Source organism: Chiloscyllium punctatum, chromosome 37, assembly GCF_047496795.1.
Source record: "Chiloscyllium punctatum isolate Juve2018m chromosome 37, sChiPun1.3, whole genome shotgun sequence".
NCBI lineage: Eukaryota > Metazoa > Chordata > Chondrichthyes > Orectolobiformes > Hemiscylliidae > Chiloscyllium > Chiloscyllium punctatum.
This window is the reverse complement of record NC_092775.1, coordinates 7247164-7273535: the sequence shown is the minus strand read 5'-3', so window position 1 is coordinate 7273535 and position 26372 is coordinate 7247164. Positions and strand designations below refer to the sequence as shown.

Sequence of the window (26372 nt, the reverse complement as noted above, 5' to 3'; positions counted from 1 at the left end):
AAAGCACCATGACCACCAGGACCTCCAACAGATCAAGAAGGCGTCCTACCACCAATACCAACTTCTCAGTATTGATAGTAGAAAATGAACATTAAATGCCAAACTTGCCAGCAATGTCCAGGTCCTAAAATTAATTAAGAGATGCTAGCCATGAAACGTAGAAAACAGTTACCGTCCTACCTTGAACAGCAAAGAAATAAAAGCAAAACACTATATTTGTGGAGATCTAAAACAAATGCAGAACTCTGGAGAAACTCAGCAGATGTGTGGTGAGAGAAACAGAGTTAATTATTTTGAGTCCAGTGAGACTTCTTCAGAACTCAAGAATTCTGAGTTGGAATTGGATAGGGTACTGAAGATTCATTTCAGACTTTAAGCATTAACTTGGTTTCTCTCTCCACAGATGCTGCCAGACCTGCTGAGTTTCTCCAGCATTTTCTCTGCTTGTCTGAAGTAGCCAATTAAAATGGAACAGTCAGAACTTTCTACACCAATTGGAACACCACTCACTGCACAGATTGACTTTATAGTTTTCACATTAAAATATGTAGTCTATTGTTACTGAACAGATAATTGCTTCTGAACACATCCAAATGAACCTGAATTCATTTATGCTCACTGGACTGATTCGACATTTTGTTCTACTATTTAAGATTTTTATTTTTAGAACTGATGACACAGTGCTGTTCCCCCTCTCCCCTCCCTTGACAGCATTGATTCTCATTGGATTCCACTGTCACAAGGGCTGCTCCCCATCCCACCCCCTCATCCTCTACTCCCACCCACTACCCCTCTCCAGCACCATGGACCAGTTTGGGTTATTCCATCAGCTGATCATATGACACCCACTCCCTCCTAAACCCGAGAGCGAACTGTCTTTCAAGCATCACAAGGCACTGATACGGATTCGTTCTTCCCCTTGCTTATCCCTAGAAACATGATCCAATGCAACTACTTTAGCAGTTAATCTAGCACAAGTTTGAAGTTGGGTGTCTCTCTATTAATCTCTGCATAGTTAAGTGTTTGCTTTTTACCAGCACCCACAACATTAGGAGACATGGGGTCACTGAATATTGGGAGCATTGTTCTCATGAGTATTTATACAAAATATATTTAAGTTTAGTAGTTGATCTGCTGGAAGTTGACTGTACATTTCATGAAGGAATAGGGAGGCCATGGTTTAGTGGTATTATTATGACACTATTAATCCAGAATCTCAGCTAATGTTCTGGACTTTGATTTGAGTCCCACCGTGACAGATGCTGGAATTAAGAATCTACTGATGACCATGAAATCACTGCCAACTTTCGGAAAAACCCATTTGGTTCACTAATGCCCTTCACAGAAGGAAATCTGCTATCCTAAACTGGTCTGGCCTACATGTGACTCCAGAACCACAGCAACGTGGTTGATTCTCAATTTCCCTCTGAGATGGCCTAACAAGCCACTCAGTAGTACCAATTGCTACAACATCTCAAAGAAATAAAACCAAACAGACCACCTGGCATTGACCTAGGCACCAGAAAAGACAAAAGCAGGAACAGCCCTGTTCACCCTGCAAAGTCCTCGTTACTAACAGCTAGAGGCTAGTGCCAGAATTGGGAGAGGTCTCTTACAGACATCTCACAGAATAGCCTGACATAATCATACTCACAGAGTCATACCTTACAGACGATGTTGAAGACACCAGCATCACCAACATGGGATATGGCCTGGCAGCACAGTGGGATATAGTAAGGAAGGAGTTATCCTGGAGATTCTCAACACTGACTCTTGACCCCATGAAGTCTCACAGCTTCAGGTTAAACACGGGCAGGGAAATCTCCGGCTGATTACCACATACCATCCTCTCTCAGCTGATGGATCAGTACTCCTCTACGTTGAGCAACACGTGAACAAAGCACTGAAGATGGCAAAGGTACAAATGTGCTCTGGGTTGGGGAATTTCAATGTTCTTCTTGGTATAAAGTCCTAAAGGACATCGCTGCTAGACTGGGTCTGCAGCAGGTGGTGAGGGAACCAACAAGCAGGAAAAACATACCTGAACCCATCCTTACTAATCTGCCAGCTGCAGATGTATCTGATCATGATAGTATTAGTAAGAGTGCCCACCGCACAATCCTCGTGGAGACAAAGTCCCGCCTTCACATTGAGAATAACCTCCATCGTGTTGTGTGGCACTATCACCATGCTGAATGGGACAGACTTCAAACAGCCCAGGCAATTCAAGACTGGGCATCCAAGAGGCACTGTGGGCCATCAACAGCAGCAGAGCTGTACTCCAGCACAATCTATGACCTCATGGCCCAGCATATCCTCCACTCAACCATGACCATCAAGCCAGGGAATCAACCCTGGTTCAAGGGAGACTGTGGGAGGGTTGTCAGGAGCAGACATATCTTAGAATTAGTTGTCAACCTGGTGAAGCTACCAGATAGGTCTACTTGGATGCCAAACAGCAGCAAGAGATAGACAGAGCTAATTGATCTCACAACCAAAGGCTTCTCAGCTTCCTGACCCATAGACCATACTCAGTGCAGATAGACAACAGCACCTTCTCCACGATAATGCTCAATACTAGAGCTCCTCAAGGATGCATTCTCAGTCCCATACTATACTCCCTGTCCACCCACAACTGTGTAGCCAGATTCTGCACGAATACCATCTACAAGTTTACTAATGACACCACTGTGTAGGCTGAATATCAAACAACGATGTGTCTGAATACAAGGAGGAGATAGAATGCTTGGTGTCGTGGTGCAATGATAACAGTCTCTCAATGTCAGCAAAACAAAAACTGATCATTGATTTCAGGAAGAAAAGTGGAGAACACGCCCCCACCTACATCAACGGAGTGGAGGTGGGGAGGGTCAAGAGTGCCAAGTTCCTAGGAATGACAATAACCAACAACCTGTCCTGGACTTCCCACGTAGATGCGATGGTCAAGAAGTTACAACAAAGCCTCTTCTTCCTCCTCAGGTAGCTCAGGAAACTCAGCATGTCCATAAGGAGCCTCACTAACTTCTACAGATGCACCATAGAAAGCATTTTGTCTGGGTATAATGGCCTGACACAGTAAATGCTCTGCCCAGGACCGTAAGAAACTACATGAAAAGGTAAAAACAATGACTGCAGATGCTGGAAACTAGATTCTGGATTAGTGGCGCTGGAAAGGCACAGCAGGTCAGGCAGTATCTGAGGAGCAGGAGAGTCGATGTTTTGCGCATAAACTCTTGATCAGGAATGAAGATCTTATGCCCAAAACATCAACTCTCCTGCTCCTCGGATGCTGCCTGGTTTGCAGTGCTTTTCCAGCACCACACTTTTTCACTTCCAACCTCTTTCGTCAGGCAGAAGATATTGAAGCTTGAACATGCCCACATGCGTCTTTCCTGTTGTTATTAGACTTTTGAATGGACTTGCTAACTTCAAATAATGTTGATCGTGTTAATGTTGATCTTGCTTTGAGCACCTGCTGTGCAGTTTTAGCTTTGTATACCTCACTCTGTCTAAGCACCCTAAGATCTATATGTCCTTGAACAAAGCTATTCACTGTGACTCCAATAAATCAAATCAAATCGAAGCTCTGCCGCATCCAGTTGCAAATGGTGTTGGACAATTAAATAACTCACTGGAGGATAAGGCTCCACCAATATCCCCATCCTTAATGATGGAAGAGCCCAACACATCAGGGCAAAAGATAAGGCAGCAATCTTCAGCCAGAAGTGCCGAGTGGATGGTCCACCTTGACTTCCTTCAGTGGTCTCCAGCATCACAGAAACCAGTTTTCAGACAATTCAATTTACCTCATGTGATATGAAGAAACAGTTGGAGAAACTGTATACTGCAAAGGCTATGAGCCCTGACAACATTGCAGCAATAGTTTTGAAGACTTGTGCTCCAAAACTTGCTGCTCCTCTTGCCAAGTTCTTCCAGTACAGTTACAACACTAGTATCTACCCTACAATGTGAAAAATTGCTCAGGTACGTCCTGTACATACAAAGCAGGGTAAATCCAACCAGGCCAATTACTGGCCCATCAGTCTAGTCATGATCATCAGTAAAGTGATGATCGGTGTCATCAACAGCGCTATCAAGCAGCACCTGCTCGGCAATAACTTGCAGTGATGCTCAATTTGGGTTCTGCCAGGGCCACCAGCTCCTGACCTCATTACAGCCTTGGTTCAAACATGGACAAAAGAGCTGAATTCCAGAGGGGAGGGGAGAGTGACAGCCCTTGACATCAAGGCTGCATTCAACTGAGTTGTGGCATCAGGGTGCCCTAGCAAAACTGGAACCAACGGGTGTCAAGTGGCAAACTCTCCACTGGCTGGAGTCATACCTGACACACAGCAAAATGGCCATGGTTGTTGGAGGTCAGTCATCTCAGCTCCAGGACATCTCTGCAGGAGCTCCTCAGGGAAGTGTCCACGGCCCAATCATCTTCAGCTGCTTCATCAATAACCTTCCCTCCATCATAAGGTCAGAAATGGGGATGTTCGCTGATGATACCACAATGCTCAGCCACATTTGCAACTCCTCAGATACTGAAGCAGCCCCATTCAGTATTGAGATACTGAATGCTCAAATACAACAAGATCTGGACAATATCTAGGCTTGGGCTGACAAGTGACAAGTCACATTCATGCCACACAAATGCCAATCTATGACCATCAGCCATAACAGATAATCTAACCACCACTCTTGACATTCAGTGGTGTTACCATCACTGGATCTCCTTCATTGTCCAGAAACTCAGCTGGACTCACCTCATAAATACAGTGACTACAAGAAGAGGGCAGAGCCTAGGAATAGTGCGGCAAGTACCTCACCTCCTGACTCCTGAAAACCTGTCCACCATCTACAAGGCACAGGTCAGGAATGTGAATGAATACTCCCCACTTACTTGGATGGTTGCAGCCCCAACAAAACTCAAAAAGCTTGACACCATTCAGGACAAGGCTGCCCATTTAATTGGCACCACATCCACAAGCATGTACTCCCTTCTCCAATGACACTCAGGAGCAACAGTGTGTATTATCTACAAGGTGCACTGCAGAAATTCACCAAAGATCCTCAGACAGCATCTTCCAAACCCACGACCACCTCTATCTAGAAGGACAAGGGCAGGAGACACATGGGAACACCACTACCTTCAAGTTCCCCTTCAAGCCACTCACTATCCTGACTTGGAAATATACCGCCGTTCCCATACTGTCGCTGGGTCAAAACCCTGGAATTCACTCTATAATGTGGGTCAACAATGGACTGCATTGGCTCACCCCACCTTCTCAAAGTTAACTAGGGATGGGCAATAAACGCTGCCCACGTCTCACAAACGATTTTTTAAAAAATGTGGACAACAATATGCTGAAATAAGTTCTCAGTTATTACAATATGATTCTGTGGAGAGTTTGCTGACTGATAAAATGAGTTAAGTAACTGGTCTGGAATGAGTTCATACCCATTCCAAACTGATTTGATGATACCAGCAACCTTAGACCGATTATAAGGAACTTTAAAATGGGAAGAAGGCCATTCAGCCCCTTCATTTAATTAAATTATGCTAGCACAGTCAGACACATTTACTTGCCTTGGCTCCGTATCCTTCAAAACTTTTGGACAAAAGTTCCAGAGCTCCACAATAGTATACCTCTGTCTGAAAACTGCTTCCTGATTTCACTCTTAAATGATTTGTTTCCAAATATAGTTTAGCGTTGCCTTGTTGCTGATTCCTGCAACAGAGTAGAGAGTTTCTGTCCACTTACACGGCGAGGTTTGAATTTGAATTTTGCTGAAAAGGGATGAGATGCTGAAGGTTTCTGTCTTGCCAAAGTATAAATTGTGATTATCTAAATCTGACACTTTTGAATGCCTCTGGACACGTATAAGACAAAAAGAAATGAACGCATGACTCTCTTATTAACATTATTCGGATAACTGAGTTATTTTAAACATTTTTATCAGATCATTACTCAATCTTCAAAACTCAAGGGAAGACATGCCCAGTCTATGCAACCTGACTCAGGAATTTAACCTTTTAAACTCTGATAAGAGACCAGTAGGAAATGAGTTTGGCAAGTCTCCTGGTGTCACTAATCCAGCCTGGATGGCAATCTGAATCAAAGAGGTAGAAGGGTGATTGTGGTGCTGGCAAAATTTGGCGCAGTGAGGCATACGATTGGGAGGAATCTAATCTCCCTATCAGCACAAGTTGGCAAATTTATCTACCCCTCAATTTGGTGCCAGAAATGCAAATGCAAACCTTCCCACTTCAAGGAAGAAAATCATCTCACTTCGATCAGTGCAAATAAAAAAAGTTATAAAGTGAATAAATAACCATGTGAGTACAACATAAAAGGGGAAACATTGGACAAGCTGAGTGCTGTATTTACTGAAACCGTACAATGATTCTTATAGACACCTCTGACAGGTAGGGCCAGTTACAAGCAATAGTTGAACATCAACAAGAGCTCAGGGTGAACGAGAACTGAGGCAACTCCTGTAAATTGAAAAGTCATTATATTTAGTACATTTTACTTTGCATCTAGTAGAGTGAAAGCAGCATTTTGTAACTGTGCAGCTGATGGAAATGTAAAAAAAACAGTTTAATACTTTGCCTTTGAGTAATGTTAACACCAACATGGAGATTTTAAGTGCCATGGAGATACTCCCAGAAGTATCTGAAACATCTTATTTCTCAGCCATGCAATGCAGTGCAAGGTTCCAGCTCTCAAACTGGCTCAACTGTGTGAGTTATTTGTATAGTTTCCTATATCTGTGTATTGATGAGTTATTAACGGTAGTGCAAACAACTGTGAGGGAAAGGGATACAACTTTAGGTCTCTCTGTAAAGGAATGTGGGAGAGATAGAGGTCTATGTTGGGTGGGGGTGGAGGCAGATGAGGGTTGAGTGAGTGCAGCTGGAATAGTGAGGGTGTAGAGTAAGTTGGGGTGAGGGAGTGGGGGCGTGGATTGGTGGGGGCATAACTGAGGGTGGCAAGGGGATGGTGGTGTAGGTGTGAGGAAGTGGGGGTGAGGTGGTAGAGGAGGTGGAGATGGAGTGAGTGAAGGGAAAGGGGTAATAGAGTTAGGGTGAAAAGATGAGAGGTGAGGGAAGAGTATGTGGGGGTGCTGAGATTGGATGGGGGTGAGGTGGTGGGGGGTGGGGGATGGGGTGAGGGACTCACAAGGTGGGGGAGTGATGGTGTGAAGAGATGATGGGGTGTGGGTGGAGATGGTGAGGTGATTAATGGGATACGGAGATGGTGGGTTGGGGGTGAGGAGATGATTGGTGATGGGGCGGGGGAGTGAGTGGGTGAATGTTGAGATGATTGGTGATGGGGTGGGGGAGTGAGTGGGTGAATGTTGAGATGATTGGTGATGGGGTGGGGGAGTGAGTGGGTGAATGTTGAGATGATTGGTGATGGGGTGGGAGAGTGAGTGGGTGAATGTTGAGATGATTGGTGATGGGGCGGGGGAGTGAGTGGGTGAATGTTGAGATGATTGGTGATGGGGTGGGGGAGTGAGTGGGTGAATGTTGAGATGATTGGTGATGGGGTGGGGGAGTGAGTGGGTGAATGTTGAGATGATTGGTGATGGGGTGGGAGAGTGAGTGGGTGAATGTTGAGATGATTGGTGATGGGGCGGGGGAGTGAGTGGGTGAATGTTGAGATGATTGGTGATGGGGTGGGGGAGTGAGTGGGTGAATGTTGAGATGATTGGTGATGGGGTGGGAGAGTGAGTGGGTGAATGTTGAGATGATTGGTGATGGGGCGGGGGAGTGAGTGGGTGAATGTTGAGATGATTGGTGATGGGGTGGGGGAGTGAGTGGGTGAATGTTGAGATGATTGGTGATGGGGTGGGAGAGTGAGTGGGTGAATGTTGAGATGATTGGTGATGGGGTGGGGGAGTGAGTGGGTGAATGTTGAGATGATTGGTGATGGGGTGGGGGAGTGAGTGGGTGAATGTTGAGATGATTGGTGATGGGGTGGGAGAGTGAGTGGGTGAATGTTGAGATGATTGGTGATGGGGTGGGAGAGTGAGTGGGTGAATGTTGAGATGATTGGTGATGGGGTGGGGGAGTGAGTGGGTGAATGTTGAGATGATTGGTGATGGGGTGGGGGAGTGAGTGGGTGAATGTTGAGATGATTGGTGATGGGGTGGGGGAGTGAGTGGGTGAATGTTGAGATGATTGGTGATGGGGTGGGAGAGTGAGTGGGTGAATGTTGAGATGATTGGTGATGGGGTGGGGGAGTGAGTGGGTGAATGTTGAGATGATTGGTGATGGGGTGGGAGAGTGAGTGGGTGAATGTTGAGATGATTGGTGATGGGGTGGGAGAGTGAGTGGGTGAATGTTGAGATGATTGGTGATGGGGTGGGAGAGTGAGTGGGTGAATGTTGAGATGATTGGTGATGGGGTGGGGGAGTGAGTGGGTGAATGTTGAGATGATTGGTGATGGGGTGGGAGAGTGAGTGGGTGAATGTTGAGATGATTGGTGATGGGGTGGGAGAGTGAGTGGGTGAATGTTGAGATGATTGGTGATGGGGTGGGAGAGTGAGTGGGTGAATGTTGAGATGATTGGTGATGGGGTGGGAGAGTGAGTGGGTGAATGTTGAGATGATTGGTGATGGGGTGGGGGAGTGAGTGGGTGAATGTTGAGATGATTGGTGATGGGGTGGGGGAGTGAGTGGGTGAATGTTGAGATGATTGGTGATGGGGTGGGGGAGTGAGTGGGTGAATGTTGAGATGATTGGTGATGGGGTGGGAGAATGAGTGGGTGGAGGTTGACGAGGTATGATGGGTGATGGGATGGGGAGGTGAGGGGTGTGAGGGGTTATGGTGGTGGCTGTGTGTGGGGAGGCCCAGGGGCAGTGAGCTGGGGCTAGGACGGAGGCTGGTTTGGGGAAGCTGCATTGGTGTTGAATCGTCGCAGGGACTGCAGAGCAAGGACACAGCAGCTGCGCAGCAACACCCCAATATTGTAGACAGGCTGCGAGCTGCCTCGCTGGGTACTGACAATCCAGGCGACAGTGGGGACTGCGGGCACTGTCACCGCCAGCAGATCCACAATATAATACCGGCTCCAGTGTGCTACTCGACTGGGACCCTCATCCAGAGCCGGCTGGATGAGCACCTGTGGCACTCCTGCTCCGGGAGTCTCAGGCACTGCCCCCAAAGGAACCAAACGGGAGTCGACTGGCCGCAGATCCGGACTCCCACCGAGGGTCTGCAGTGTCTGATCGTCAGGGAGTGGTCTCGGGTTCTCTGCCCCAGCGGTGAGCCCGCCAGGGTCAAAGGTGCTTGACCTCAGGACCTTCTCCGCTATCACTTCCAGGTCAGGATGACAGGGGGAGAAGTCGGTTTGGATGCCCTGCTCTCGGACAGTGCTCAGCTGGATCCTGGCTGATGGCCTGTACCCCTCCCGCAGTAAGGACCGGGCTGTGAGGGCAGCAGCCTCCGCAGCGCGATCGATTCCAGAGGCGAGGGAACCACGATGAGGAAGATCAGTGTCATCAAGGACCAGGAGCTCAGGCCCCTGCTCACTCAGCTTGGTATAGGTGGAGCTGCGGGTCAGAGACCGGGCTGGAGAGCCAGCAGCAGACTGAGACGCACCATCCTGCGCCAACTCCATGCTGTGTAACAGAGTCTCCAACTTCTTGTTTTGAATGTTGATGTCAATGAAATACTTCTGGATGCCTTTATCCTTCTCCACCAGATTATTCTTCACTGTGTCGATCACCTGTTTTAGCTGTTTGATCTCCTTCCTGGCCTCCTTCAGGGAGAGCTGAGCTTCAACACGGTGACACTCCTCCTCAATCCAATCTTCCTGCATCCTTGACAACTGCAATTTCAAATCCTCCACCTCCCCACCCCTGTGAAAACCACAAGGATACAATGTTAGACCCTCATTGTCAATCATTATTTTTGAGACAGGGAAGAGTACATCCAATCCCCATGCCTGAACCACACTATTGAGTCACGTCATGGCTAATGTATTTTTTATTAACTCATTCAAGGTACGTGGATGTTGCTGACTGGACCAGCATTTATTGTTAGTTGCCGTTGGAAAGGCAGTGCTGAGCTTCTGGGATTAATCCAGCTTTATTCTATATCCCTCAAATCCCCTCACTGACAAAACTCATAATCCTGAAACTGCCCCCCAGCATTCATAATTTTATTCAGCAGAATTTGTCAGAACTCCCACTACCCATTGTGTTAATTCAAAACACACTGATCGACTTCGGTCTGGTTTAGTTCCCCTTTGTTTTGGATTCATACTTTCTCTGTATCGGTTCAATTGAACCTTTTCATCATTTCAAACACCCCCAACCCCAACCCTCCCTCACAAGAGAGTAGTCCTTTGATCTATTTTATCTTTATATCTGCAGATAGTCACATCCTGTTATTTTAAACTTGTTGGAAATGTAATTTATGCTTATCAAGAAATGTACATGTCCCAATACAATTCCCTGGGGCATGAGAGAGAGTGAGAGAGAAAAAGGCAGGAGAATGGTGGTGGGGGGGGGGGGGGTGGTGAAGAAGAGAGAGAGAGAGAGAGAGAGAGGACATCCCCAGAAGAGGATGATTCCACCAACCTTTTTATCTGTTTTGGTGACCAAGTGCTGGATTCAATGGAAAAGTGCTCCTGGGTTCTACAGCAGTTAAGTTTACACAGAACTTTTCATGAGAAATTTTGTCAAAGGATTTTGAGAAATCCAATCTGGCATTGTGAGTGAAACCTTTCTAGACTTGAAACCCGATCCCGGGCAAGATGCCTTTTGGTAGATGTTCTGACCTAAAAGCTTAGCTGACTACCCTGCAGGATATTGTAACCTTCAAAGTGCTACACAATAATGAACAATATGTTCAAGCAATTTTTATATGACGCTGGTGAGAGATATCCGTCTGACTTCTATTCCTCTATTTGAATATGCTGCTCGTGTTAGTTTGTCTCCACTGGTCTGGTATTGACTGACTCTTGAAAGCAATTGCTCAATATTAGAGTTAGTTTCTCAGTTGCTAACTTTAACATCCAGTGAGACATTACATCTGGACCCAGAGTTTTATTTGGATTTATTTCTTGAATAATTTTAAAACCCCTTCCTTATTTATAATGAGGAAATTCCTGGTAAACTAGGTCCTGAAACTTGGTACATGCATTAAATCATCTTTGATGAATTCACTAGAAGATTGATCACCTAGTAATTTGATTTTACCTTAAAGGATTTCATATAACTCTATTGTCTATCTTTATTTCTGAAACCTGGCATTTGAAACCCATATTGATCAGCCTTTAATATCAGTCTGTGCCTGATCATTAGCACTGGTGCTGATGCTATACTGAGCAGTAAGTGGCCATCTTGAACTGACCAGTGATGGTCATCTTGTACTGACCAGTTAAAGACCACCCTGTTCTGACCATCGATGGTCATGCTGTACTGACCAGTAGTGACTATCCTGTACTGACCAGTAGTGACTATCCTGCACTGATCAGTCGTGGCCATTGTGTACTGACCAGTAGTGGCTAGCTTATACTGACCAGTGATGGACATGATGTACTGACCAGCGATGGCCATGCTTTTCTGCTGTCCCCCTACCCCTCCCAGTGCTAGCTCACATCTCTAAAGCTTGAGGCTCTATGATATTCCTGTCTTCTCACACAATCCTGAATCAGCAATACCTCTCATCCAGCTTCTCCTCCGTCTCCTTTAGCTTTGCCCTCAGGTGCCGAATGCAGACTTCTTTTTGCTGCAGAGGGGTCAGATATTGCTCTGGTGTTGGTGGCTTGATCCCATGGTTTTCACTGCAGGACGAATATTTACTCGAACGTCTGCACAGCAAATTGACAAACAATTAGTGACAAAGGATCGAATCATACCTGTTGAAATACAAACACGAGAAAGCTATTTATTCAAGAATAATTTGCATTTGTAGGCACCTTTCATGAGTTTGAAATGTTCTGAAGAGCTTTACAGCTAAGTGCTTTCAAACTGTTGTTATGTTGACAGCTGGGAGTCAAATTGCACACAACATGTGACAGTGACCCGATAATCTGTCTTCAGTAACTTTAGTTGAGAGTTAAGTATTGACCAAGAAACTACTGTTCTACGTATTCGATCCTTGCGGGTCTCTTCCATCCACTTGAGGGGAGACATGGCCTCAGACTTTTACCATCTCATGTCAAAGACACAGGACATGGTGCAGCACTTGCTCAGTCCTGGCTCTGGATTTCTCAGAACTCAGGGCAAGGGAATGAACCTACCACATTCTGAATCTACAGAAAAGGGAATTAGCCACCGAGATACGGCTAACATGAGTGTAACTAAACCCGTTATTTTTGTTTTGCAATCCCTCTGATTTACGAATCTACAGGAACCAGTTATGAAGCCAGTGAAAGCAGCAACAACCCAGCCATCGTACAAGTGGCCTGACCCTTGCTTGCATTCACAGGAATGGAGTACTCAGTCCCTTGAATACGATCTGTTGTTCAATAAGATCATGGCAAATCAAATTGAAATCTCAATTCCATATTCAGGGGGTGTGGGCATCGCTGGCTTGGCCAGCATTTATTGCCCATCTTGGTAACTTTTCACTTCCTTGCTTACCAAAACTGCACTTACCTCACCTTAAAAATACTCAAAACTCTGCTTCCCCCAGTAGGTAGAGGAATTTCCCTTTTAAAAATGTTACAAAGTTGAACGAGTGTAAGTTCACTTTAATTTTCTGAATTTTAGAATGAATCTGACGTGCAGGCTCAGCTACCCAAACAGAACGGCCGGAGACAGATTCTTCCTAAATAGATACATGTCACAGTTGGCTGTTAAATGTGTAACTGAATTTTGGTTGCTGTTTTGACAACAATTCAAACTTAATCAATTAATTTTAATTCAAATTAATTAACTTGCAGCATATGAGATAGAAACGTTGGCTGAATGCATGCCCCAGGTGTGGGGACACCTCCCACCATGTACGTAGCAGGTACTCATGTGATTCGGCAAATGTTGTCTATCTAGAACATAGAACATAGAACATAGAACAATACAGCGCAGTACAGGCCCTTCGGCCCTCGATGTTGCGCCGATCAAAGCCCACCTAACCTACACTAACCCACTATCCTCCATATACCTATCCAATGCCCGCTTAAATACCCATAAAGAGGGAGAGTCCACTACTGCTACTGGCAGGGCATTCCATGATCTTACGACTCGCTGAGTGAAGAACCTACCCCTAACATCAGTCCTATATCTACCCCCCCTTAATTTAAAGCTATGCCCCCTTGTAATAGCTGACTCCATACGCGGAAAAAGGTTCTCACTGTCAACCCTATCTAACCCCCTAATCATCTTGTACACCTCTATCAAATCACCCCTAAACCTTCTTTTCTCCAAAGAAAACAACCCCAAGTGCCTCAGCCTTTCCTCATAGGATCTTCCTACCATACCAGGCAACATCCTGGTAAACTTCCTCTGCACCCGTTCCAGTGCCTCCACATCCTTCCTATAGTATGGCGACCAAAACTGCACACAATATTCCAGAAGCGGCCGCACCAGAGTCTTATACAACTGCAGCATGACCTCAGGACTCCGGAACTCAATTCCTCTACCAATAAAAGCCAGTACGCCATATGCCTTCTTCACTGCACTATTTACCTGGGTGGCAACTTTCAGAGATCTGTGTACATGGACACCAAGATCCCTCTGCTCTTCCACACTACCAAGTAGTCTACCATTAGCCCAGTAATCCATCTTTTTATTACTCTTACCAAAGTGAATCACTTCACACTTAGCTACATTGAACTCCATTTGCCACCTTTCTGCCCAGCTCTGCAGCTTCTCTATATCCCGCTGTAACCTGCCATATCCTTCCTCACTGTCTACAACTCCTCCGACTTTCGTATCATCCGCAAACTTGCTCACCCAACCTTCTAACCCTTCCTCCAGGTCATTTATAAAAATGACAAACAGCAATGGTCCCAAAACAGATCCTTGCGGAACACCACTAGTGACGGCACTCCAAGATGAATCTTTGCCATCAACTACTACCCTCTGTCTTCTTCCAGAGAGCCAATTCCTAATCCAAACCTCCAACTCACCCTCAATGCCATATCTCTGTATTTTCTGCAGTAGCCTACCATGGGGGACCTTATCAAACGCCTTACTAAAATCCATATATACTACATCTACCGCTTTCCCCTCATCTACCTCCTTCGTCACCTTCTCAAAGAATTCAATAAGGTTTGTGAGGCATACGCTGCAGGTAAGGATGCCCTGAAGCATGGTATAGTGGCATGACCAAGCAAAGGCTATGGCAACAGATGAATGGACACTGCACAATGATCACCAGTTCCCTCCCAGTTGGAGAGCACTTCAGCAGTCCAGGACATTCGACCGCGAACCTCCGGGGTGACCGTCCTCCAAGGCGGTCTTCGGGACCACAACAAAATGTGTCCGAGCAGAGGCTGATATCCAAGTTCGGTGCCCATGGGGATGGCCTCAACTGGGACCATGGGTTCATGTCACACTACAGGTGACCCCCTATATACACACACACACACACGCAGACGCAGACCCTCTCTCAAATGCTCACACATACACTCCCATGCTCACCCTCTCACAAATTTCTACCCCTTTACATTCACACTCAACACATACACACACTCCCTCACAGACAGTCATAACCCCCGCCACCCCCCACCAACACACACACACCAACATGCACACATACATGTATAACTTTGTGGGGTGAACTTATACTTGCAGAATAACATTTTATTTTGCTCACAAACTGCATGAATCCATTCTGTAAATCCGTTTTTTAGATTAGATTCAGTCTGACCATTGGGGCACAGACAGTCTCACACAGGACAGCTCACTCCTTAAATGCATTATCTGGGCTGACATGACATCAGTTTGTTAAAGTTCACTTGAGAATGTAACTTTTAAAAACATTTTGTGATTTACATATGAAACAACTGAGACAAACATGGTCGTTCTAAAAGATAAGACACTTAACCAACAACCCAGGTCTTTTTCAATACATAATTTCAGTTACATCACACTGTAAACTTTTGCTATAAATTCTGTGTCTTACGATCTTATACTCCACAACCACCTGATGAAGGAGCAGCACTCCGAAAGCTAGTGCTTCCAAATAAACCTGTTGGACTATAACCTGGTGTTGTATGATTTTTAACTTTGTCCATCCCTGTCCAACACCAGCACCTCCAAATGATCATGACTGCCTTTGATGATAGCTTTGCCTGGGACAGAAACACATGCACAAGAAGTAACTGAATTCTGTTAATTACATTGTTGTATCAAACTACTGTAACTATATAGGAGGAATGTGCATGTCGGTTACCATGCCCACTTAATAAATGATAGTAAGCCACTGTACTTTAGAGATGACCTGATGAACTGTATTTAAAGGGGGCCTCTCAAATTAGAGGGGCTGACATTCTCGAGACAATATTAGCACAAGAAGCAGGAACCTTGGGAGCGAGAGGAACCTCAGTTCCCCAGCTGTAACCAGGATAGTATAAACTTCTTTACCAGCTTCAGCTTCCAAAGCAGATCTTAAATCCATGTGAGAACACAATACTTTAGGAACAGTAATGTTACTCAGAAAATTAGAGAGAAAGCCAGGTTTCATAGAATTACATGCATATATGTTGTATTTCAATGAAAATAAACCAGGTGTCATGGTAAACCACATCTCAATATCACTGTAAAATGAGACCCAGGAAGTAAGCAAGCACATCAGACAAACTCGAAAATGACACTTACAACTTCTTTTTTGAGGAAAAGAATTTCAGAGACCCATTACCCTCTGAATGAAAAGCTTTTCCTCACTTCTGCCTTAGGTAGAAACTCTTAATTCTTAAATCCTTGTTCTAGATTCTCACGCAAAAGGAAACATCCTTTCCACATCCACTCTATCAAGATTCCTCAGGATCTTTTATGTTCCAATCAAGTCACCCTCTACTCTACTGAACTCCAGCAAATGCAAGCCTAACCTGTCCAACCTTGTCTCCAAACACAACCTGCCTTTTCCAGGTATTAGTTAAACAAACCTTGACTGACCTGCCTCCAGGCATTTACATCCCTTCTTAAATAAGGTCAAGGACTGGAGCTACAGTGAAAAATGAAGAAGGTTATCTAAGAGTACAATGGGATCCTGATCAACTGGGCCGATGGGCTGAGGAATGGAAGATATGGTTTAACTTAGACAATTGTCAGGTGTTGCATTTTGTTAAGACAAATCGGGGCAGGACTTGCACAGTTAATGATAGGTCCTGAGGAGTGTTGTCGAACAGAGAGACATAGGGTTGCAGGTACATAATTTATTGCAAGTGACAACACAGGTAGACATGGCGACAAAGAAGGCAATTGTATGCTTGCCTTTATCGCTAAAAACAATGAGACAGTAGATGGGGGGTCACGTTACAGCTGTACAAGACATTGGTGAGGCCATGCTTGGAGTACTGTGTACAATTCTGATCGGCCTGCTAAAGAAAGAATGTTATTAAACTGGAAAGGACGAAAAAAAGATTGGCAAGGATGATACTGACACTGGAGAGTTTGCGTTGTAAGGAGAGGCTGAACAGGCTGGGGTGCTTTTTTCCCTGGAGTATTGGAGGTGAAGGGGTGGTCTTACAGAAGTTTATAAATCCATGAGGGGCATAGATAGGGTGAATAGCTAAGGTCTTTACCCCAGGGTAGGAGAGTCCAAAACTAGAGGGCATAGCTTTAAGGTAAGAGGGGAAAGTTTAAAAGGGACCTGAGGGGAAATCTTTTCACACTGAAAATGGTGCATATATGGAATGAGCTGCCAGAGGATAATGGATTAAGTATTACATTTTATAGATGATATATATTATTATATATTAAATACCCTGCCAGACTCCCAGATCCATCTGCATCTCAAAGATCGGCAGATTTAGTCAACATGCTTCTTTTTAAAATTTTTTACCAAATGAACAATTTCACATTTTCCAACACCATACTCCAATCTTTGCCCATTCAACTAACCTATATGTATCTTCCCATGCTTTCCTCACAACTTACTTTTCTATTTGTACAGAAAATGCTGAATACATGCAGCAGGGTCTGGCAGCATCTGGGGAAAATGTTTCACGTCCAAAGACTCTTCTTTGAAACTGGAACAGATGCTGTCAGATCTGCTGAGATTCTCCAGCATTTTCTGTTTTTATTTCAGGTTGCCAGCATCAGCAGTGTTTTGCACTTACTCCTCTTAGTATCTTTGTGTCATTAGCAAATTTAGCAACCGTACCTTTGGCGCCTTCATTGAAATCATTTATAGGAATTACAAAATGGTCCCAGCATCAATCCCTGCAGCACACCACTTGGAACAACTTGCCAATTACAAAATGACCCATTTCTGTCTTCTCTCTATTTTCTATTCACCAGCCAATCTTCTATCCATGCCAATATGTTACTCTCTAGACCATGATTATTTTTCAGAATAATCTTTGATGTGATACTTTATCAAATTTTGTTCTGGAAATCTAAGTGGGCCAGCCAGCGACACCTATGCCCAACAGAGAATTTTAAAAACTCAGCCACAAGTTCCCCATTATCCAAAGCACATTTAATTCTGCAAAGGAATTCAGTAAATAGTTAAAACATTATTTCTCTTTCACAAAACCATGCTTACTTGCCTGTTTACCTTTAAGTTTTGCAAATACCCTGCAAAATCTCTTTAATAATAGCTTTTAACATATTACAAAGATGTTTAGGTAACTGGCCTTTGTCCCCTCTGCCTCCCCCCTCTTTGCGAATAAAAATGTTACATTACCTGGGGGTGGGGCTGCTGTCGCTGCCTTTGTAGGATCCCGAGTTGCTGCTGCTACTAAGGGAGGAAGTTGCACAGCTGTCCCGTAACCTAACCGGCGGAGAGGTGCGTCTGGACGGCTGGAGGAGGGGCTGTGTCTCCTGCTGGGCCGAGGCCGAGGATGAGGACGGGGTCAGTGTCGATTTAAACAGGGAGGAGAAGCCACTTCTCCCGTGGACACCACGACTAGAGACAGGGGTAAGTTGACAATCAAAAACCCATCGCCTGTTAACAGCAAGAATACAGACTGCAACAAGTTCGACACAGACCACTTTGTGCCAAGGACACGTTTCCCACTGCAAAATTTGCAGCGTGTGATTACTTTGCAATCTGCAAAGTATCTCATCATGAAACAAGGTGATAAGTAATTCTCCAGCCACCTCATTCTCTCCTGAGATTATTCCATTGGCATTCTCCATAGCTTCTCATTAAACATGACAGGACTCTCTGGGAATACACTAAATAATTAAAAATGATCTAAATGGAAATTAGACAATATTAGTGGTGAAATAAAAAGGGTTAAGAAATAAGATACTTTAGAAAGATTCATAAAGGTGATTAAACAGACAGCCAAATGCAATCCACATATAAGAAGCTGGGCTCTGCACAGGATGACATTTCCTTAAAAAACTGTATTAATTCATTTTGCGGGGAACCATGCTGATTGTATAAAGGGAAACAGACCACGGATCAAGCCTTTTGTCAATGGAAAATCAGGAGACAGAAAAGGCAGATAAATAAGACACTATTACACTCATCATGGGGGACTTCATTATGCAGGTGGACTAGGAAAACCAGGTTGGTAGCGGATCCCAAGAAAAGGATCCAGAGTTGTTTGGAAGGGGAGCCTAGCAGTGAAGGCAGTACAGCAGCAATGACAGGACTTCCTGGAGTTAATTTAGGAAGCGCAGCAGAAATTCATTCCAAAGAAGGACAAACATACTAAGGGGTGGGGGGGTGGGGGGAGGAATGAGGCGAATAGCAAACAGAATAGCATACTATGTGGATTTCCTCCAGCAATCCAAAGATGTGTAGCCTAGTTGGATTGGCCATGCTAAATTACCCCATATTATCCAGAGATATGCAGGCTACGTGGATTAGGCATGGAAAATGTAAGGTTACAGGGATGGGGTGGGGGGAGGGTGTTGGAAGGTCTGGGTGGGATGCTGTTTGGAGGATCAGTGTGATTCAATGGGCCAAATGGCCCGCTTCCACATTGTAGGGATTCTATGATTCATACAATGTGGTGAAGGTTAGTGAGTACCAGAAGATTGGGAGGCCTTTAAAACACGCAGAGGACAACATGAAGTATGAGGGTAAGCTTGCTAGTATTACGAAAGGTTACAATTTTTTAAGGTATGTAAAAGGTAAGGGAGATGCAACATTGGTCATTGGACCACTGGAAAATGAGGCTGCAGAAGCAGTCAATAGAAAACCACGAAATGGCAGAGGAACCAAACAGGTACTTTACATCAGCCTTCACAGCAGAAGACACTAGCAACATACCAGAACTTCAAGAGAGTCACGGGGTAGAGGTGAGTGTGACGGCCATCACAAAGGAGAAGGTGCTGGGGAAGCTGAAAGGTCTGAAGGTGGTAGATCATCCAGACCAGATGGACTACACGCCAGAGTTCTGAAGGAAATAGCTGAAGAGATAGTAGTGGCATTGGTGGTGATCTTTTAGAAATCACTGGAGTCAGGGAGGATCCCAGAGGATTTGAAAATGGCTAATGTTTAGGAAAGGAGGGAGGCAGAAGACCAGAAACTACAGGCCAGTTACACTGACCTTGGTCATTGATAAGATTTTAGAGTTCGCTATTAAGGATGAGATTGTGGAGTTCTTGGAAGTGCATTGAAAAGTAGGGCTAAGTAAGCACAGGCATGTTAAGGGAGGTCATGCCTGACAAATCTGTTAGAATTCTTTCAGGATGTCATGAGCAAGTTAGATAAAGGAGAGCAGTGGACTTTCAAAAAGCCTTTAGCCAGTTGCCACAGTGAAAACTGCGAAATAAAATGAAAGTCCATGATGTTAGGGGCAAGGTACTGGGTGGATAGAGGATTGGCTGATTGTCAGAAGGCAGAGCGTAGGATTAAAGGAATCTTTTTCAGGATGGTAGCCAGTGACTAGTGGAGTTTCACAGGATCTGTGTGGGATCCACAATGATTCACATTATACATTAATGATCTGGACGAAGGAACTGAGGATATTGCCAAGTTTACAGATGACAAAAAAAAAGGTGGAGGGACAGGTAGTGTTAAGAAGGTTTCTGCACCTTGGTAGGAAGGAGAGGCATAGACTACGTTCGAGATGGGGAAAGGTTTCTGAAATCTGAAGCACAAAGGGACTTAGGATTCATTGTTCAAGATTCTTTTAAGGTTTATAGACAGATTCAGTTGGCAGTTAGAAAGACAATTGCAATGTTAGCGTTCATTTCAAGAGGGCTAAAGTACAATAGCAGAGATGTACTGCTGAGGCTGCACAAGGCTCCGGTCAGACCGCATTTGGAATATTATGAGCAGTTTTGACCCTATCTCTAAGGAAGGATGGGCTGGCCTGAGAGAGGGTCCAGAGGAGGTTTACGATAATGATCAGGGAATGAAGGGCTTGGCATATGAGGAGCGATTGAGGATTCTGGGTTTGTATTTGATGGAGTTTAGAAGGATGGGAGTGGGCCTGATTGAAACTTACAGAAGACTGAGAGGCCTGGACAGAGTGCACTTGAAGAAGGTGTTTCCAGGAGTAAGAGACACTAGGAATGAAGGACACAGCCTCAGAGTGAAGGGATAACCCTTTAGAACAAGATGAGGAAGAATTTCTTCAGCCAGAGGATGGTGAATCTGTGGCACTCATTGCCACAGAGGGCTTTTAAGGCCAAGCATTTTGAAGAAGATGGATGGGGGGGTTCTCGATAAGTAAAAGGATCAAAGGTTATGGGGAGAAGGCTGGAAAATCGGATTGAGAAATATATCAGCCATGATCAAATGTCGAAGCAGACTCAATGGGCTGAACGTCCTAATTCTGTTGCTATTTCTTATGGTATTACAGTTTCACAGACAAAGCAGTTTTGCTGGTTTGTCACAAATACAGTATTTATCTTCCAGTCATTGCTTGAGGCAAGGAAAATGCTTGCCACAAAGTTAAGCCTATGGCACGAACCTGTGTGTGGAGTCTTTTAACACGTGTGTAGTGGCCTCATCATGAATACACCTCACTTGGCCACCAAATTCCAGGGGGGTGTCAAACCCAAAGATTCTGGTTCAAAGACAGGGGCATTAACCACTGTGCCACAAGGCCTCTGTTAGACAATTATACTGCCACAACATCAAAAACGATGTCTTTCTATAGAAGAATTGCAAATATATTAAGGACAAAAGCGTAACTAGGGAGAGAATAGGGCCCCTCAAAGATCAGCAAGGCGGCCTTTGTGTGGAGCTGCGGGAAATGGGGGAGATACTAAATGAGTACTTTGCATCAGTGTTCACTGTGGAAAAGGACATGAAAGATATAGAATGTAGGGACATAGATGATGACATCTTGAAAAATGTCTATATTACAGAGGAGGAAGTGCTGGATGTCTTGAAATGCATAAAAGTGCATAAATTCCCAGGACCTGATCAGGTGTACCCGAGAACTCTGTGGGAAGCTAGGGAAGTGATTGCTGGGCCTCTTGCTGAAATATCGATAGTCACAGGTGAGGTGCCGGAAGACTGGAGGTTGGCTAACGTGGTAACGCTATTTAAGAAAGCTGGTAAGGACAAGCCAGGGAACTATAGACCTGAGCCTGACATCAGTGGTGGGCAAGTTGTTCGAGGGACTTAGATTACATTACAGTGTGGAAACAGGCCCTTCGGCCCAACAAGTCCACACTTACCCACCGAAGTGCAACCCACCCATACCCCTACATTTACCCCTTACCTAACACTACGGGCAATTTAGCATGGCCAATTCACCTGACCTGACTGTGGGAGGAAACCCACGCAGACACGGGGAGAATGTGCAAACTCCACACAGTCAGTCGCCAGAGGCAGGAATTGAACCTGGGTCTCAGGCGCTGTGAGGCAGCAGTGCTAACCACTGTGCCACCGTGCCACCCACTAATCCTGAGGGACAGGATGTACATGTATTTGGAAAGGCAAGGACTGATTAGGGATAGTCAACATGGCTTTGTGTGTGAGAAATCATGTCTCACAAACTTGATTGATTTTTATGAAGAAGTAACAAAGAGGATGGATGAGGGCAGAGTGGCAGATCTATATGGACTTAAGTAAGGCGTTCGACAAAGGTCCCCATGGGAGACTGGTTAGCAAGGTTAGATCTCATGGAATACAGGGAGAACTAGCCATTTGGATACAGAACCAGCTCAAAGGTAGAAAACAGAGGGTGGTAGTGGAAGGTTGTTTTTCAGACTGGAGGCCTGTGACCAGTGGAGTGCCACAAGGATCAGTGCTGGGTCCTCTACTTTTCATCATATATAAAAATGATTTGGATGTGAGCATAAGAGGTGTAGTAGGTAAGTTTGCAGATGACACCAAAACTGGAGGTGCAGTGGACAGCAAAGAAGGTTACCTCAGATTACAACGGGATCTTGATCAGATGGGCCAATGGGCTGAGAAATGGCAGATGGAGTTTAATTTAGATAAATATGAGATGCTGCAGTTCGGGAAAGCAAATCTTAGCAGGACTTATACACTTAATGATAAGGTGCTAGGGAATGTCGCTGAACAAGGAGACCTTGGAGTGCAGGTTCATAGCTCCTTGAAAGTGGAGTTGCAGGTAGATAGGATACTGAAGAAGGGGTTGGTATGCTTTCCTTTATTGGTCAGAGTATTGAGTACAGGAGTTGGGTGGTCATTTTGTGGCTGTACAGGATATTGGTTAGGCCACTGTTGGAATACTGCGTGTAGTTCTGGTCTCCTTCCTATCAGAAAAATGTTGTGAAACTTGAAAGGGTTCAGAAAAGATTTACAATGATGTTGCCAGGGTTGGGGATTTGAGCTATAGGGAGAGGTTGAATATGCTAGGGCGATTTTCCCTGGAGCATTGGAGGCTGAGGGGTGACCATACAGAATCATGAGGGGCATGGATACGATAAATAGACAAAGTCTTTTCCCTGGGGTGGGGGAGTCCAGAACCAGAGGGCATAGGTTTAGGGTGAGAGGGGAAAGATATAAAAGAGACCTAAAGGGCAACTTTTTCACGCAGAGAGTGGTACGTGTATGGAATGAGCTCCAGAGGATGTGGTGGAGGCTGGTACAAATTGCAACTTTTAAAAGGCATCTGAATGGGTATATGAATAGGAAGGGTTTGGAGGGGTATGGGCTGGGTGCTGGCAGGTGGGACTAGATTGGGTTGGGATATCTGGTCAGCATGGACAGAAGAGTCTGTTTCCTTGCTGTATATCTCTACGACTCTAATGTTTGGTTAAACAATACTTGCAAACCTTCTAGTAACTAATAAGTACACCAGCCAACATTCACAGTATATTTGCCAGCATAGATCATTGAAAAGCAATCAGAAGGACTGTAATATTTCCCTCTTGGATTCTACCAATAATCCAAGAAATGTACCATTCCCAAGGTTAGAATGGACTGTCTAATTGGGGTGTCTTTACTTTCATAATGAGACCTTTTGGTAAAACAAGATTTTAGGTCATATGTTCATACTGCTGCCGTTGATACAGTTGCCAGATGGCATCATTATACAACTACAATGCCTCATTATCAAAAACCCGCAACGAGTGCTAGCTTTGTTTGAATATTATCTTTATTACCTTGTGATAACCTGTTCATAAAATGAATGGCTGTGGGTGACTGACACTTAAAAGAGATTGTAAGACGAGTGGTTTATCACTGGCAGTTTTCAAAGCTTTGTTGTTTATTGCATCAGTTTCAGGAGCATCTCAAAGATATTCCAGGCTGGTCGATGGCTGAACATCAAGGAATTTGGAAGAGTGGGTATAGAGGATGGATGGGGGATATGACTTGGCATGATGTGGCAGAGAGAAGTGAGGGATTGTGCAGAATGAGGATTACAGAGCTTAACAGTCACGCATACAACTTGACCAATGACCCAGTAAATGGAGGGAAGCCTTTTCATCTCTTGACCTTGCCATTAGTCCACTTCCATTGACACCTTGGGCCTGCTCCAGAGACAATTGTCCCATCTTCAGTTCATCTCCATTTCATTTACTTGAAAGTAGGAGAGGCAAGTCCCTATTGCAAAGATGGGATCTCAGGGAGAGGAACATTCCCAACTCCTGATACCCAGCTCCTAGACGAAAAATCAGCCACCATTGCATTGGAGATTGTAGTTTGGTGGTTATGTCACTGGAGAAGTAATCCTGAGAAGTTTTAATTTTAATTATCCCAACATTGACTGGGATTAAATTAGTGTTAGAGGATTGGATGGGGCAGAATTTGTAAGGAGCATCCAGGAGGGTTTTCTAGAGCAGCATGCAAATAGTCTAACTCGTGAAGGGGCCATACTGGACCTGGTGCTAGGAAATGAGTCCGGCCTGGTGCTGGCAGGTGGGACCAGATTGGGTTGGGATATCTGGTCGGCATGGACAGGCTGGACCGAAGGGTCTGTTTCCATGCTGTACATTTCTACGACTCTATGACGTGTGAGCCTGATGTCAGTGGTAGGGAAGCTACTGGAGAAGATACTGAGGGATAGTACATATACCCTTTTGGAAGAGAATGAGCTGATCAGTGATAAGCAGCATGGTTTTACGTAGGAAAGGTCATGTCTTACAAACCTAATAGAATTCCTTGAAGAGGTGACAAAGTTGATTGATGAGGGAAGGGATGTAGATGTCATATACATGGACTTTAGTAAGGTGTTTGATAAGGTTTCCCATAGTAGGATGATGAAGAAGGTGAAATTGCATGGGGTCCAGGGTGTTCTAGCTAGATGGATAGAGAACTGGTTGGGCAACAGGAGACAGAGAGTAGTGGAAGGGAGCTTCTCAAAATGGAGACCTGTGACCAGTGGTGTCCCACAGGGATCCATGGTGGGACCATGGTTGTTTGTGAAATACATGAATGATTTGGAGGAAGGTGTAGGTTGCCTCATTAGCAAGTTTGCAGATGACACTAAGATTAGTGGAGTAGCAGATAGTGAAGGGGACTGTCAGAGAATACAGCAGAATATAGACAGATTGGAGAGTTGGGCAAAGAAATGGCAGATGGAGTTCAATCTGGACAAATGCGAGGTGATGCTTTTTGGAAGATGTAATTCCAGAGCGAACTATACAGTAAATGACAAGGGAAAACTGATGTACAGAGAGATATGGGTGTTCAGACCCATTGTACCCTGAAGGTGTCAACACAATTAGTAGAGTGGTCAAAAAGGCATACGGCATGCCTTCATTTGATGGGGTATTGAGTACAAGAATTGGCTGGTCATGTTACAATTGTATAAGACTTTAGTTTGGCCATAGTTGGAATACTGCATACAGTTCTGGGCGCCACATTACCAAAAGGATGTGGATGCTTTGGAGAGGGTGCAGAGGAGGTTCACCAGGATGTTGCCTGGTATGGAGAGTGCTAGCCATGAGGAGAGGTTGAGTAGATTAGGATTATTTTCACTGGGAAGGTGGTGGTTGAGGGGGGACTTGATTGAGGCCAACAAAATCATGAGAGGTGTAGACAGGGTGGATAGCAAGTAACTTCTTCCCAGAGTGGAGGACTCAGTCACTAAGTTCAAAGTGAGAGGGGAAAGGTTCAGGGGAGATATATGTGGAAAGTTCTTTACGCAGAAGTTTGTGGGTGCCTGGAATACGTTGCCAGTGGAGGTGGTAGGGGTGGGAATGATAGCGTCGTTTAAGATATATCTAGACAGATTCATGAATGGGCAGGGTGCAAAGGGATACAGATCTTTTGAGAATAGATGGCACATTTAGATAAAGGATATGGATTGGCACAGGCTTGGAGGGCCGAAGGGCCTGTTCCTGCACTGTAATGTTCTTTGTTCTTGTTGAGACCCTGGCGAATGCTCTGGAATAAATCCCCTCACAGCAGCTGGTGGAATCTCAGTAATGGTGACTATGCAAGATACGAACATCTGAGTTAGCGGCGGGAGTAGGCCATTCTGTCCCTTGAACCTGCTCCACCATTCAATAAGATTCTGGCCAGTCAATTATCTGAGGGGGTGGGGGAGAAACAACTCATCTTGTTCACAAAGTCCTTTAGGGAAGGACTGACCTGACCTGGCCTGCATACATGTGAGTTCAGACCCATAGTAATATAGTTGGCTTCTAACTGCCCTATGTAAAGACCTAACAAAGTCAGTTAGTTGGAGCACAATTAGGAATGGTCAATAAATGCTGGCGGCATGGTGGCTCAGTGGTTAGCACTGCTGTCTCACAGTGCCAGGGACCTGGGTTCAATTCCTGCCTCAGGCAACTGTCTGTGTGGAGTTTGCACATTCTCCCTGTATCTGTGCGGGTTTTCTCCGGGTGCTCCGGTTTCCTCCCACAGTCCAAAGATGTATAGGTTAGGTGAATTGACCATG

The 26372-nt window shown here is 45.0% G+C and overlaps 1 protein-coding gene across 2 annotated transcripts in view; it reads right to left on the bottom strand.

Moving 5' to 3' along the window:
• Nucleotides 1–8762: 8762 nt before the first annotated feature.
• The window catches only part of LOC140462832 (syntaphilin-like), an 86718-nt gene continuing 69108 nt past the window's right edge, over nt 8763–26372 (bottom strand). For both annotated transcript variants that reach the window (XM_072556179.1, XM_072556180.1), the window contains exons 6-8: nt 17822–18043; nt 11685–11834; nt 8763–9876 (exon numbers count right to left, since the gene is read on the bottom strand). In XM_072556179.1, coding sequence (XP_072412280.1) covers nt 8886–9876; nt 11685–11834; nt 17822–18043 — 1363 coding nt within the window. In that variant the 3' untranslated portion in view covers nt 8763–8885. The remainder of the gene's footprint in view (nt 9877–11684; nt 11835–17821; nt 18044–26372) is intronic.